Genomic DNA, 15,620 nt, shown 5'->3' on the forward strand with positions numbered 1-15,620 from the left:
CCCGACAAAGATCCGGCGATTCTCTCTCTTCGGCGGCAATGGAGGAAGAGGAAGACCCGTGCCGAAGAAGACCCACCTTTTTAATGGTTCTCTCTCTCTCTCCCTCTCTCCCTCTCTCTCGGCCGGCAGCGGCTCCTCTTCCAATCCCTTCAATGAGAGGAGAAGCCCTAAAAAAGAACAGGGGAGCCGGCTTCTTCGGGATGGCTCCCCCCCAAACTATAGGCCCAAATAATTTCGAAAATCTCTCTCAGAATCTAAAACTCCGATGAGCGCTCAATTGAAATCTCCACTAAGCACTGTGAGCCAAAACCGTTAGAAGTCAAGAGGAGAAGGAGAAGCAATTAACGGTGGTCTAGTAGTGGTGATCGGCAAAACTTGTCGGTGGTGAGGTGAAAGAGGTGTAGGGGTCGTTAAATAGCCGTTGGAGACTAGATTTTCTAGCTCCCATAGAAAATCGAGATGCAGGAGGAGTCCTCCTACTCAAGTCGAACAAATCTCTATCCTTTTTATTATCCATCTCTTACTCCAAGTTGAACAGTCCTCTATCTTTTTTGTTATCCATGTCCTACTCCAAGTCGAACAAGACTTTCCTTTTTTCTTTTCCATCTTCTACTCCAAATCTTACATTTGGACCGGTCAAGTAGACTAGGCCCAGTTCCTTATTAGCTGGGCTGAGTATTACATATATTATGATTAAAACTCAAGCATATCTCAAAGTAATAATTGAATTATTAAAAATAAAATTTATTTACAATTAATGGGATATTCGATACAATTATCAGTGACCAAAACAAAAGGAAAAGAAAAGAAAAGAAAAGAAAAAAGGCATTACTATAATTTCAGCTAAGTTGCCGGTTTATTAGCTTTGGGACTGATGCTGATTTACCTTTGAGTACAACTGATTACACTTTGACTGCTTTCTATTGTTTGGCATATGCCTGTCAGACTCTCTCGCTCGTTTCATCTTTAGACCCTTTTGAGGCCTTGCTTGCTCCAAAGAGAACATGCTTTCATCAATAATTGTCCAGGTTTCTATCTAAATTACAAAAAAGTCATAGCTTCTCCTGTTTATACCTTCATCAGGCTGCATCAATTTAGTCCTGCAAGATGGTAAGTCAGTTGTTTGAAAATAGATTCATAATGCTCAATAACCACAGACATTATAAAATTAGATTTGTGTAAGAGTATACACAGAAACTATAACTTAGAAATAACAACAAGAATTACGGTAAACAGGGGAGAAGTAGATAGAACTGATTGCGGTTCCCCAACATCTCTTTTGGCCCTTTAAGAAGTACTGCTTTCTGACCCACAATTCATGGCAGATATGAGATTTTAACTTAACACAGCATGATCTTTGAAAGAGTTAGACAGCATTACCAATTATTTTATCAATTAAGCCATATCAGACAACGTTTCCGATCAAGATAGAGAGAACAAGTCCAAGCATGCCTAGATTAACTTTCCAGGGCCTACTCTAGGAGTCACACCCTGTTGCTTAGCAACTAAAGGTTCTAGGTTCGAGTCTTGGATGGTGATCTCTAAGAATTTGAGCCTAGATAATTAATAGTGTTGGTGTGTTCCCCTCCCACTCTCTTTCTCTCTCCCTCAAAATAAAAATTTTCAATTATCAACTTGAGTTATATGCTCTCATCCCCATTTAATAGTAGGACTTCCAAGCTTTTGTCCAGTAAAATTTCCTCTTCAAAGAGCACTCAGAATGTCAAGCATACTCATGACGATCTATGATTCCGTGATCCATTAATAAGCACCACCATTTGCTTCTCCAAATTTGATCTCATTAATCCATTGAATAATTTTTTAATGGGGACATCTTTGATCATGATCTAAAACAAGGTTCGCCATACTGTACCGAACCAGGCCGTATAGAATATACTATACCGTACCGGTTCGGTACTAGTACACGGTATTGGGGGGCGTACTGACACTTGGTATGCTGAATCAGCCCCGTACCATACGGTACCGACATAGTGATAGTGTGGCACCGGTACGAGGTCCAATACCAATACAACATACCTTGATCTAAAAATTGAATGACACTTCCATAATGAAATCACTTTAACTAGTGGAATCAGATCTGTATTTATTGATTGAGGACCCAATAATTCAACCTCTGATAAGTGATCTCATAATGAGTAGATCTTCAATCGGGAGAACACTTTCTTGTTTCAATACAGCTTTTTTACATTTGAGAAGGATTCCTTATCCCATAATTATATATTCTTTAGTCTGCATGGTATTGGGCCTTATGAACTCACAAACTTATAACGCTTCCACTAATTTTTTATCTCTATTATAACCATAGTCATGATCATCAAGCTTTATCCCAACTATTTGTGATCGACGTGCATACCCTCATTCACCAAGAATTGCTACTTAAGGCAGCCTCTATTGTAATGTCACATCTTTTTGTCGCAACCTCCATTCATGTCAACGTTTATTCTCTACCTTGTCACATTTAATCCCCACACTTCTTCAATAACCAACCTTGAAATTAAACATCTTCACCTCTTTAAGGCCAACAATGAATCTACGAACTTACAACACTCTTTCAGCAACTGACCATGGATATTTAAAGAAGGATTCATCTACAATCCATTTCCGTTCCTTACCCCCTTCTCTCTTACTATTTGAGCAATAGATCAATCCTTAGTTGCCTAAATTCAAGGGAAGGGGTTTTGAATTTCCAGATACCCCTAAACAATCTTAGTAATTACAAGATAACCAAAACAATCTTAGCAAGGGATACAAAGAAAGGACCTTTCTTTAGGAGTCAACATTGAAAAGGAGAGGCAAGATTACAGCAAATCGAAAGAACATGACTGCAAAAAGCAGCACAAAAGATATGCTCCAAAGGTCTGAAACCACCCACAATTCATTACATTGTAATCAAAATGTCAGAACCACTTCGATCATTCTTATGTATTAATAATCACATAAGGAACTTACTACAGACATGTTTTAGTTTGTCCGCTCAACACCTACCAATCTGAACAAGGATGCTAATACAGCATCCTTCTGGCAATCTACAGCCTGTAAATGGTTATTAACGAATAGCCAGTCGCTAAAGTCCTCACTATGCATACGCATAACAAAGATAAACGACAAAGTAAACAAAGTATGAGGTCTCTGAAATGATGCATGACAAACTTAGAATAAGTGCATAACTGTTGCAAATTGCAACATCAACATAATAAATTTCAGCACCTTCTACCCAACCTAAGAACGAGAACCGCTGTACAACCTTAACTTTTAAAAATAAGCATGCCTCAAAGAGGTGGAATGGGTCTATGCCCACTTATCAAGTTTTAGGATTAATTTATACAGTGATAGGCACAAACATGCAATTTACATTTAGATTTAGATTTAAAAGGATTTTATAATCTATAATTGGAGTAATGATAATTGAACATAAAAGGAAAATTTTGGAATGTAGAAAATTCATTAAAGAAGGAAATACTATATATAGAACTTGAAGGGATAGATAAGAAAACATAGGAAAGTAAAACAAATACTAGAACACAGGTAAATTGTGCACAATTCAATGAAGTAACAATTGAGAATTATGGAACCTTCACCACCAAAATATGCTAGATGTTATGAACTTGAATTTTAGGGTGTTTGAATCAAAGAATAAGACCACAGAAGCTCTCTACATAACTACCAGTTTCAACAATTATGCACATTTCACATATACGATACTTCAATAGATTAGAGCTCTCTTAACTACCACCTAAATTCTACTTAAGTGATAAATGAGCAGAAATTTGAAAAAAAAAATGGAGCATCAGCTGAAACTTAGAGATACCTCTCTTGCAAAACAACCAAACATTAACAAGACCTTATTCAAAGGAATAATGCACCAATATTCCTTATAAGCCAAAACTTAGAACAGCCAGACACCTCAAAAAAGAAAAAATCCTTGCTATTTTTCTCATGAAGCAGCAGAATTATCTCTGCATCATGTTGGTTCCAGCAAGCACAAACTGATAGTGGCTTTAAGGTTATCATGTCACAAACAAGGAATACCAATTTGTGCTCTCTCTCTCTATCTCTTTCTGCATTATTACCAGTTCTATAAAGCCATTAGCTTGGGCCTTTGTCATTCCAAAAGGGTATCAAAGGAAAAAAAGAAACTCAATACCACATGAACTTGAATTGTTTAAATATTCGATTGCAATCTTTGAAAGATTCTTCTTATTTAGCAGCATCTTCATCTTGGCTTTATGTTCATCTTGAATTCATGCTCTGTTTGACCTTGAGCTTCGCCATTAGTAGACAGAAGATTTACTTCCACAAAGACCTTGAAGAATCAAATCTCCAGGAATTAAACCTCCAATTATGAAACTCTTTTCTAGCCATGAAACACCAACGGTTGAACCATTTGTTCTTGCTCAGCTTCCTTCTCCATGTCCTCTTTATCAACTTTTACTATGTTGTTGGCTCAATTTCATATGTGATAGAAGAGATAAAGAAGCCTCTTTCAATTCAATTTCTTCATAGGTGCTTAACAATCATAGGTTTGAGGGTAGTTCTACCACAATTATGCATGAAGAAATAAGTGCAAATGATTTCACTAAATTGCATGTTTCAAACACAAGACCATGGTCAACCATGTAGGTTGTTTTCTTCGAGAATAAATCCCACCAAACCAAGTCCTTGTGTTTCCCAATCTTTGATAATAAACACCAAAATCATCATGTCATTTACCTGATGACAATCTTCAAACAGTAAAATGGTGCTTATCATTGAAAAGTTTTTAGCTTCACAATCATCTCTTGTAAAGCAACAGCAATTTTCTCTAATTGCTAGGATACCCAGACTCAGAACCTTACCCTAACATATCAGCACTACATCATCAGAACTCTCAAATGCGTCAATCCCTGCAGTTGGGAATTATGATGGACAGGGGTAAAGGTCCCAAAGAAGCCAGAAAGAGAGGGGATCAGATGAAGGGGGCATGGGGAACCTACTTGGGATGAGGTGAGACAGTGGTGGACTATGCTGGGCGGTCAAAGTTGGCAGAGGATAGTGCAAGTCGCAGAAGATAGAGGTTGGTGATGAATGGAGAAGGTCAAGCATAGAAAGGTTGTAGGCAAAGGAGGCTGTAGCTAGTGCAGCATTGAGAAAGGAGAGAATGGGTTTGTTTGATGGATTGCTGTGATCTCATACAATCCAATTGTTTCATGGGCAACGCAACTAGTCATCCCTAGTTTGCTTTCCTAGTCTTGTTTTAATGCCTTTTAATTATAGTCTGTGTACAAAACAAGGCATATGCATGCAAAACATGCGTAAATGTGTATATAACAAGCATAACTATTTGTAACATAAGTACAACGAACACATCAAGGACTAGAAAGTAAAAAAAGACTGGCTCCTAGTTTTTAAATGACAGTCAAGTGAGACCCACAGTTAACCTTCAGATTCTTTTTAGCTGAGTTCTTGTATCCTAAGATACAGGGATAAGACAAATTTGACTCCTAGACGCAAACCAACACCTGATGCTTAAACCCTAACCCATGTAACATAGTCCAATTATTAATGATTGATGATAACATGCAGTAAATCTTGTTTTTTCCTTAGACTAGCATTTAGTGTTCATTCGACCACAATTAGCCAGCCATATCTTTTAATTCATCAAATTCCTCAACTAGTCATCACTCATTTTGGCCACTGCATTCTCTTTTAGCACATATATGTCTCGGCCACAAAAATCAAAACCCTTTATACGACGGTGTTGGCTTATGCTCTTCACATCCATTGGCCTTATTTCATGCTATAGTCAAAGGCAGGCCCAAAATTATTCCGCTCCATATATTGGTTATTTGTAAGAATACTCCTTGTTCCACTTCAGGTTTCATCACCATTTGATGAGGACACTCACATCTCAAGAGACAAATCTTCAAAATAGATGCTGCATAAATCTTGAAAGCAATTTGACATGATTTGTGAACCAAATACCTTCCACTGGAGTTATAATCCGAGGCATGTTTAATGCAGAAGGGACTTGTGTATTATCTCCACCAGTTTGGCATCAAACTATAAAATTGTTGCATTTCAGTAGTCAAGTTGTCTTACAGAAAAGTAACAATCTGCTCAAATGAGTTCTCATAATAAAGCAGTAGTACAACTTTTCCAATGAAATCTTCATCTCTTCCCACTAAGCAATTAGCAGTTGTCCCGATATATGCAACTGATAATTTCGACTTTAAATGTAAGCATGCATTATCATGAATCAATGCTCAATGGTCTTTTTAGGATCATAATCAATTCCAAGAAAAATAGAAGATCTAGTTTCCAGCTTAATTGGAAGCATCAACTAGTGGTATCTTAGAATGCCAGACAGTTGTTTTCATAATTTCAGTAAATAAAATTGAGAGAGGTCTTTGAACAATTAAAAACTTGGTGATATGCATACTAGTTGGTGGCTTGATAACACACCATAACTGGAGTGATCTAGTAGTGAAGCATACATTCATGCTGTTGCCTTTACCCTTTGAATTCTTCCCCACAATATCTAGCTGATCATTACCTCCATACTTTCTCATCGTAACTAGATGAACTAGCACTAGGCACTTTTCAGTCTCTAAACTTTTGAAATGGTGATTTAATTATTCAATTATGTTTGTCTAGTACCATTTGTAAATGGTGGTTCATCCCAGCACTCATCCGTAAGCAGGCCATGGAAATTCTTGACACTTAATATGGCCAGGGAAAAAATTCACCGATGTTTTTGGTGTGAATTTTCATGCAACAACATGTTTATGAAATGATGCATGTCAGAGTTAGATCTCCCAATGCTGGGGCAAAAGGACTGGCTTTAGAAATAAAAAAAAAACAGCATATCATAATCTATACCGAAAGCGTTAAGTTTTTCGGTTGCTACAATAAAGTTTCAAGGGAAACTTCCAATGATGTAGAGGCTACAAGAAGTTAGAATTTGATCTAAAACTCAAAAGAAATGATATGGCTGTTTATGCAGTAGGGTGAGCAAGAAGAAGTTATTAAGGAAAACTAATGAATAGGATAGAAAACTTAAGGTAAACTCTAGAGAAATTTAACCAAGTAGGAATCAACCAGTTAATAATTGGTAGTTTTAGACCAGCATGACCTAAAAATCATCTACACTTAAGGAATCATGGAATGCAGAACCATCCCGAATTGTCCGGTTAGGGTTGTATCAAGATGTGCCGGCAGCGGACCAAAACAGTTTTAGCATTCAAAACGGTAAACCAACAGGTGGAGGAAGAGGGAGAAGGAAAGAGAGGAAAAGAGAGGGGGGAGGAAGGGAGAGGGAGAGGGAGAGGGAGGGAGGGCCGCCGGAGGTCGTCAGAGGGCCCCCGGCCAAAGCAGGGGCTCCGCCCTCCGGAACCCTGTTTCATTCGAAATAGGGGTCCGTCGAGGCCCACTTTTTATTTTGAAAATTTTAAATAAAGTCAGCAAGAATCATGTTTCGTTCGAAACAGGGGTCTCTCGAGGCCTCCTTTTATTTTGAAAATTTTAAATGAAGTCGGCGAGAACCTTGTTTCATTCGAAACAAGGGTCCGTCGAGGCTCTCTTTTTATTTTGAAAATTTTAAATGAAGTCGGCGATTCACCGACTTCACTTAAAATTTGGGCCCCTTTTTTATTTTAAAAATTTAAGTAAAGTCGGCAAGGGGGCCTCTCTTTCGAATGAAACAGGAGTTCGGAGGGGAAAGCCCCTGCTCCAGCCTTTCGAGGCCCCTCCAACGCCCGCCAGCAACCCTCCCTCCCTCTCCCTCGCCCTTCCTCCCCCTCTCTCTCTTCCTCTCTCCCGTTCTCCCACTCCCTCGCCCTCCCTGCTGTGTCAGTATGGACCCGGCACGGAACGACACGAGGGCGCAACGAACCGTGCCGCCAGCCGACCGGTACGGGCTCCGGTACCGACATAGTAGACCTTGTAAGGAATCCTCCCCTTAAGGCTCATTCTAACAGAAAATAGAGTTCTCTTAGCTTATATTGAATTTGCATCAAAAAGAAATGAATTTTTAGTTTTTTAGTTCAAGCCCTTGAAGGGTTCAATTAAAAGAAACCACCTTCCAATTGCAAATATGATTAGACTCTCATAAGCAATATCGACACTCCAAATGAAGCATCAGAAAGAAGAGCCAATAACACAATGCTATCAACCATCTGAACAAATGAAAAAGAAAAAAGAAATGCTCATATGCTAGTCAAAAGTTAAAACTCACAGAAGGATTCTCTTAGAATAGTCGAAAAAAACACTCATAGGAACTATCTTCTTTCTTTCCCTTCCTCCTTCATTCCTTTTCTTTCTTTCTTTTTTCTTCTTCTCTTGTTCATTTCTTCCTCCTTTCCTTCCTTTCATTCTTTTTCTTCTCACTTCCTATCTTTCTTCCCTTGTTCTTCTTCTTTCCACTCTTTCTTTTACTTTTCTTCTTTCCTTCCTTTCCTTCTTTCCTCCTCCTTTTCTTTCCCTACATGGATAGGTTTTAAAGTCCCACCCCTGTCCCAATCCTATTTTCTCACAAGAATAGGACAAGATGGCTGGCGCGCCCCCCGTTCTGCCAGGATCTAAAACCTTGCCTCTTGCAACTAGGGTTCACTTGCATCCGGTTGCAAGTATCCAAGCATCAACCTTGTTATTTTGACTTTGAATATTTATTTGTTTTTAAATTGAAGAAATTAAATCATAAGTCCCTTGCTCAATCTGTTCTCTCATGAAAGGGCATGCCAAACCATTTCTCCACAAGGTAACTGCAAGGAGAGGGAAGAACATAAGAAAAATTAGAAGCCAAGGAAAGAACAATTTCCATCCAGTTGAATATCTTTGTCAACAAAGACAATGCAAGCATCAGCTTTTTGCCCTATTTTTTCTATTTTTGAGAACTAGGACAGGTGAAAGCTCAGCCGAAATAAAATGCACGCAGGATTTGAACCCAAGTCACTTGTATCAAACCTAGTGATTTTAACAGCTGGGAGAGAGCTAGAAAGAGAACAAAGTTGGAGGTTAAATAGGGAATGAACAAAATGTAGAGGCACCTTTTGAATTTCAAAGCAACCCCTCCCACACACCCATGTACCAAAAAGAAACTCCCTATTTAATAACCACCAATTTCTGTAATGTATTATCTTAAAGTGAATACGAATTTCCCTCGTCTTTTACAAAAATTAAGCATCATTCCATAATACCCATCAATTCAAAAGAAAACGGCATTTTCGATAAGTTTTTGAACCCTCCAGTCAACACTGCAGGGGTACTTAGGAATTTTAGAAGAGAATAATTCAGGCTATGATTAAATAACAAGTATGACTAAATAGTAGTTTGCAAAAGTTAAAACAAATAGCAACTGAAATACATACATATGCAAAAATCTTTATTTGCATGATTCTCCAATTCTTCACAATGATTAGAAGCAAGACATCATCACTTAAATAACAAATAGAAAGTAGAAAGGTTACTAGTAACAACACTAACAAGAAATCACCTTTCCTCATAGCCTACGAACCTCCTAGGACCCTTTCTACAGGAATGAAGGGAAGTTCCAACAGATCCTAAGTTCAAAAATAATGAAAAACAAATAAGCAAACGCTAGAAGTGAAACAGTGTCATGTAGGCTAAAATGGTTGCATTCAGTAGAACTTCAATACAAAGTAGAAATCAAAAGGTATGCATGTACGAAATACAAAGTAGAAGGAAGCAAAATACACATGAGATACTGAACAAAAGGCATACACATGGGGCTCTTTAATCACATACCCTCACTTTGTGTGCAACTCTCTCTCTCTCTCTATTTATCCATCCATCTCATATTTTCAGACACAATGATTCATAAAGTCATGAGTTAAAATTCATCATAAGCATGACCTGTCAAGCATATCCTCTCGCTTGTATATCATAGATCTAAAAACTCTAATCTATTCTTAGGAAGTGACTACATCTAAAGCCATGTCACAGCAAATATTATTTTCTGAAATCAACATTTTCTTACAAAAAAAAATCTCAAATGATTTTCTTGCAAAAGGATTTCACCCCACATTTAAATTTTAAATAGCATCCATACACACAGAAGCATAGTCTGCCGAACAGTCCGTACCGGCCGGTTCGGCCCAGTACCGACCAGTCCGCCCTGGAACCAGTACCCAGACAGCGTGGATACCGGTTCCAGCTATTTTAGGACTGGTACCGACCGGTATGCATGCATATCGGCTGTGTAGCAGTCCCGTATCGGTATGAACCGGCCGGTTCGCACCGGTACCCTTTTTTTTTTTAACTACAGCACACGCACTGTGGATTTTAAACCACAGCGCGCACGCGTTGTGGTGTGAGAGCACGTGGCCCTTCCCTCAGGGCAGAGCGCCCCGCACGGGCGCGGGACCGCGCGCAGTTCCACCATGCACGGCGCGATTCCACAGCTCGCAGGCGCGATTCCCCATGTTGGGCATCGCCCCGCATGCGAGGGGGGTGCGATTCCACAGCTCGCAGGCACGATTCCCCGCGTTAGGCATCACCCCGCGCGCGATTCCCCTTCACGCGCGGGCGTGCTGCCCTGCGCGGGTCATAAATGCCACAAAGCCAGCTCTGGCGCGTCCGTGACCTTGCAGATGCGGCAGAAAAATAATTTTTTTTTCTACCGCGTCCACGCGCGGACGCGATGCGAACCAAAAAAAAAATTATTTTTCCACGCAAGTCCGTGAACCTATATATATATATAAACAAAAGACCGGTTCGTACCGGACCGGTTTCGATACGAACCGGTCTGGTAGGCGACCGGTACCGGTTCAGCGTACCTTGCACAGAAGGTTTGCATTAATAAAATGACAAGAAATAATTTAATATCTCTGACTGACCAAAATCTGGAACTTTGAAAAAGAATAACTAATATGTCTCTCAAGTGAAGTATAGTACTGAACATTTGTAGACATCCAGATGAATAAAGAAGATGTGAAACAAAAAAGGACAGTCTAGAGATAGAAAAAGAAAAAAAAAAACTGGAAACCAAAAACCCATATCGTATAATTTGCCTTTATGTGGAGTTAGATGCTACCTTGAAATGTCAACTTTTCTGGTAAATACAACAGCAAATTTGCTCCTGCTTCCTCATTCAAGCATTTCAGTACCAGATTGGTAAGAGCTCAGTCCATCATCTGAAATAAGGATTCCATAAGATATATCATCAGTGTTTGGACTATAAACTTAAGAGAAAAATATAAGAACCGAGCAAATCCCAATGAGTTTATATACCTTTCCATTCTGCCAGTTAGTACATGTTAAGAATCTGAATTAATTGCAGCTTAAAAATTGTATGCTTCCCTTAAAAAAGAAAGAGCACAGCTGACATTGATGGATAAATAGGCTCAGCAATCTGTGGCCTTCCATCTTGGCGGATTCCCATCTTTTGGTTCCTCTATATTTCCAACGCCTCGGCATCTTATAAAGGAAATCACAACCTAGGAAGTAGTCCTCAGAGCCTCAGTACATCACCAACTAAACTCATCTCAATGCACTTCTCTTCTTTGGACACTTCTCTTGCCAGGATAACATAAGTTTGAAAAGTTGGTTTACAATCTTTGGCTTCCATGACATGAAGAAATTTCATGCACACATCTAATTTTCCATCCTTTAATAATCCATCAATGAGAATGGTCCATACGATCTCATCAGGATTCCAGTGCTGCAGAAGCATGTTTTCAAAAATATTTTGGGCCTCCTCCATCTTGCCAACTTTGCAAAAAGCACAAATCAGTGTCTTAAAACTGATTAGCTGTGGCTCAAAGCCTTGTGCGATCATTGTATTTAAAGTTTCTAAAGCAAGATCCACTTTAATATAATTTGAATATACAAGTACTAAAGAATTATATATCTCTTCATCTAGAGAAAATCCTTGGTCACTCATACTTTTAGCTAACTGATCTGCCTCAAACCACCTTCCTTCTCTGCATAATCCACATAGAAGAGTGCTATAGATGCCAATATTTAGCTCACATCCATATTCTGATAATTTCATTAATAGACATGATATAATTTCATAGTCTGTAGCCTTTTCATCCATGCTGAAACTTGAGACTGCATCCGGCAAAGCAGCAAGCTTCTGTTCCATCAGCTGGTGCTTCTTCTGCAATCCTTTCATCAGAACACCATAAGTCCGATAGTTGGGCTTACATCCAGCACTAACCATCTGTCTCAAAAGTGAAAAAGCAAGATCCACCCTACCTAACATAATATAACCATCAATGATAGCAGTATATGTGACCTGGTCAGGAACTAATCCTCTCTCTTCTATTTCCTGGAAGACCTTTTCAGCCTCCTCAGCCTTGCCTTCTTGGCACAACCCATGAATAAGAGCACTATAGGTGTGGAGATTGGGCAAGCAGTTTCTCTTTACCATCTCATCCATGATCTTAAGTGCAAGTGAAGTGGCATTGTTCTTACACAACCCATCAATCAATGCAGTGTAAGTAACAACGTTGGGTAACAAATCTTGTTCCACCATCTCACTACATAGCTTCTCTGCTTCTGAAAACAGATTTTTCTTGGAATAGCCGTTAATTACAGCATTGTAAGTCTGCACGTTTGGCTTGCAACCAGTTTTCTCCATCCTGTCTAATAAGGCCAATGCACTATCAAGCCTCCCATCCTTGCAACACCCATCTATTAGTGCCGTGTATGTAACCTCGTTAGGGCTCAAGCCATGTTCCACCATTTCTACAAATGCTGTGTGTGCCAAATCCAGCTTTCCCCCTTTGCAAAACCCACAAACCAGCTCAGTGTAAGTCCATTCATCAGGCTCGCACCCATTGTCTTTCATAAGATCAACCATCCGAATGGCATTGCTAAGATTACCAGTTTTACAATAACCATCTATGATGGTGTTATAAGTCACCCGATTTGGTGAAGGACCTACAGTCAGCATCCTATGGAAGAGAACCATTGCCTTCTCCACACGACCTATCAAACAAAACCCTCTTATCATCTCATTATAAGTTTGCGGATTTGGCAGGAAACCACGCCTCCCCATCACCTCAAAAAGCTTTAGAGCAGCTCCAATTCTTCCTTCATCACACAACCCATTGATCAATGCATTATATGTCACAGTATTTGGCACCAAACCATCTCTAACCATCTTGTGAAACAACCCGATCGCTATCTCAAGCCCATCCAATCGACACAGGCCACTGATAAGTGCAGTATATGTCCAAACATTCAGCGGGCATCCCCTCTTCCTCATGTCAACAAGCAAATTACAGGCCTCACTTATCCGTCCCCAGCTGCAAAGCTCCACAATTGGGACAGTGTACGTATGCACTGTCGGCTCAACACCTCTCTCCACCATCTCTCTCATCAATCCCAGTGCCTCGTCCACCCTTTCCTCATCACACAACCCATTGATCAAAGTGGAGTATGTGGCCGAGTTTGGCTCGCATCCTTCCTTAACCATCCAATCAAACACTCGGAAGGCTGAATCAAGATCTTGATTCCTGCAATGACCTAGAATTAGCGACGTATACATAAATGTATCAGGCTTCAGATCACACTGCAAAATCCTACTCAAAACCAATCCAGCCTCCTTGACCTTCCCATTCTTGCACAGGATATTGATTACAGTATTGAAAGTCAAAAGATTTGGCTCCACACCACTGCCCAGAATATGGTGATAAAGAATTAGAGCGACGCCGACCATGTTGAGCTTGCCCAGCTGGATCAAGAGCGCGTTGTAACCAAAAAGGTCAAACCTGAAGCGCTTTCCATTCAAGAAATCTATCGCCCGGATCATCTCTTCCTTGGTCTGGCACGATCTGACCATCTGGACGCCGACACGGTTGGCGGGCCGGAACATGCGGGCGGCGATGAGGCGGTTGAGGAGGGCGAAGAAGCAGTCGAGGCTATGTTTGTGGGAATGCTTCTGAGAGAACCAGCGGAACAACTGGAGGGCGCGGCGGGGGTCACGGTGGGAGCCGAGGACCTCGGCGACGTGGGCAGGAAGGAGGCGGGCGAGCTCAGGGCTATCGCGCCACCGGGGGGCGGCGAGGATCCGGTGGGCCTCGGCGACGATGAGGGAGGGGTCGGGCTCCGGGGAGTGGGCGAGGGAGGAGAGGAGAAGGGGGTTTGCGGTTTTGTGGAGGAAAGCGAAGGGGGAGAAGAGGAGGAGAGCTCTCACCATTGGAGACGACGATAGGGGGTTTCATCGCATGAGAGTGTGGGAGACGGCGGAAAGGAGAAGAGGGAAGTGAGAAGCCGGGAGACGGCGAAAAGGAGAACGTGGTCACTTGGAAACCACGGCTTTGGCATTTTTAGGCTGTGGAGAGAGGAGGAGAGCCGCTGGCTACGGAAACTTATAAGACTGCGAAGACTGCGGGGCAGCCTGGAAGGTCAAAAAGTCTACAGAGGGGTTCAGGACTTCTCTACTAAAGATCCCACAGATTATCATTAAGTGGCTTCCATGCTCTCAAGGATCTATTTGGTGACGTCACAACAAATATAATAGTCTTGACTCTATATTAATGTGTATGCGCATACTGCACGGAGCCAATGTTAATCTCATCAATATTAATGATCGAAGTTTGTGCATAAAATATTCAGCTTGTGAAAAATTATCGAGGGCACTAGTACTAAAAGAAGAAGTTTTTTGCTCAGCAATCACTATAGTTTATTACTTACTGCACGGAGGAGTATTAATGATGGAAGTTTGTGCATAAAAAATCAGCTTGTACAAAATTTTTCATAATACTAGAATTGAAAGAAATTTTTTGCTTAGCAATTACTATAGTTTATTGCTAATATGCAATACAAATTTAATTATTGAAGTCTTTTATCTATTATAGTTTGTCATATTGCTATATTGTATTTGAAGAATAGTTGAAAAAAAGAGAAAAAAAACATGCTTCATGCATTGAATGAGTTATATGCTATAAGTATATAAAATTATAGATGAATGGGATAGATTTAATTAAATTAATAAAAATAGTGTATTATTATTTTTTTATTGCAAGTGGCTTAGTATTATGTTGAAACATTTTGCTCACATCATGGAATACGGAGTTGTAGAGGAATAGGGTAGATTCAATTAAATTCATAATATTGGTACATTATTAATTTTGTATTACAAGTAGAATTAATCGTTATTCATTTCGTATGATATTGAAATAGTTTGGGTTTTGATTAATATTATAATATTTTTGGAGTGATTGAATTATATATCTACCTTGAAATTTAGTTTCCAGGTTGTGAATTTTGTAGAAAACTACTTAATTATCAATTTGGCAAGAAAAAGTTCAAAAACATACACATTTAGGAAATTGAAAATGACTTTGTCTAGGATTTAAATACTAACAAGATTTTACACATTTACTAAATACCTAATACGCATAAGATGCCTCATACAAATATTTTGAACATCCAAGATATTTGGTTAGATAACTGCCTGCCTAGTACTTAGGGTCGATGTAAAAAATCTCAAGGACTCCTAATAGTGGAAGAAAAATTTTCAAGAGAAAAAAATATTTTTTTCAAAACAAAAGAAGGACAGAACTAATGAGTTCACTTGCTCTCACGAAGACTCTCAAAAAATTCTCCCAACTTTACTCTGCAACTCTCACTCTCTTTTAGAACAACCGCAC

The 15,620-nt window shown here is 39.7% G+C and overlaps 1 protein-coding gene across 6 annotated transcripts; it reads right to left on the reverse strand.

The window, feature by feature from the left end:
- Nucleotides 1-709: 709 nt before the first annotated feature.
- On the reverse strand, nucleotides 710-14,402 carry LOC103714927 (uncharacterized). 6 transcript variants are annotated; one of them, XM_088701156.2, is made up of 5 exons: nucleotides 11,248-14,354; nucleotides 11,051-11,150; nucleotides 9,491-9,557; nucleotides 8,234-8,759; nucleotides 710-1,100 (listed from the first exon to the last, which is right to left on the reverse strand). In XM_088701156.2, the coding sequence occupies exon 1, from the start codon at nucleotides 14,162-14,164 to the stop codon at nucleotides 11,468-11,470; it is 2,697 nt and encodes an 898-aa protein (XP_088557282.2). In that variant the 5' UTR covers nucleotides 14,165-14,354; the 3' UTR covers nucleotides 710-1,100; nucleotides 8,234-8,759; nucleotides 9,491-9,557; nucleotides 11,051-11,150; nucleotides 11,248-11,467. The 6 variants fall into 6 exon arrangements, with proteins under 6 accessions (XP_088557282.2, XP_008800620.3, XP_088557283.2 ...); XM_008802398.6 differs by lacking the exon at nucleotides 8,234-8,759 and having other exon boundaries at nucleotides 11,248-14,402; XM_088701157.2 differs by lacking the exon at nucleotides 9,491-9,557.
- Nucleotides 14,403-15,620: the final 1,218 nt, after the last annotated feature.

Source organism: Phoenix dactylifera, chromosome 7, assembly GCF_051530095.1.
Source record: "Phoenix dactylifera cultivar Ajwa chromosome 7, Ajwa_hap1_PhDact_Kaust_v1.1, whole genome shotgun sequence".
In the NCBI taxonomy this organism is placed as follows: domain Eukaryota; kingdom Viridiplantae; phylum Streptophyta; class Magnoliopsida; order Arecales; family Arecaceae; genus Phoenix; species Phoenix dactylifera.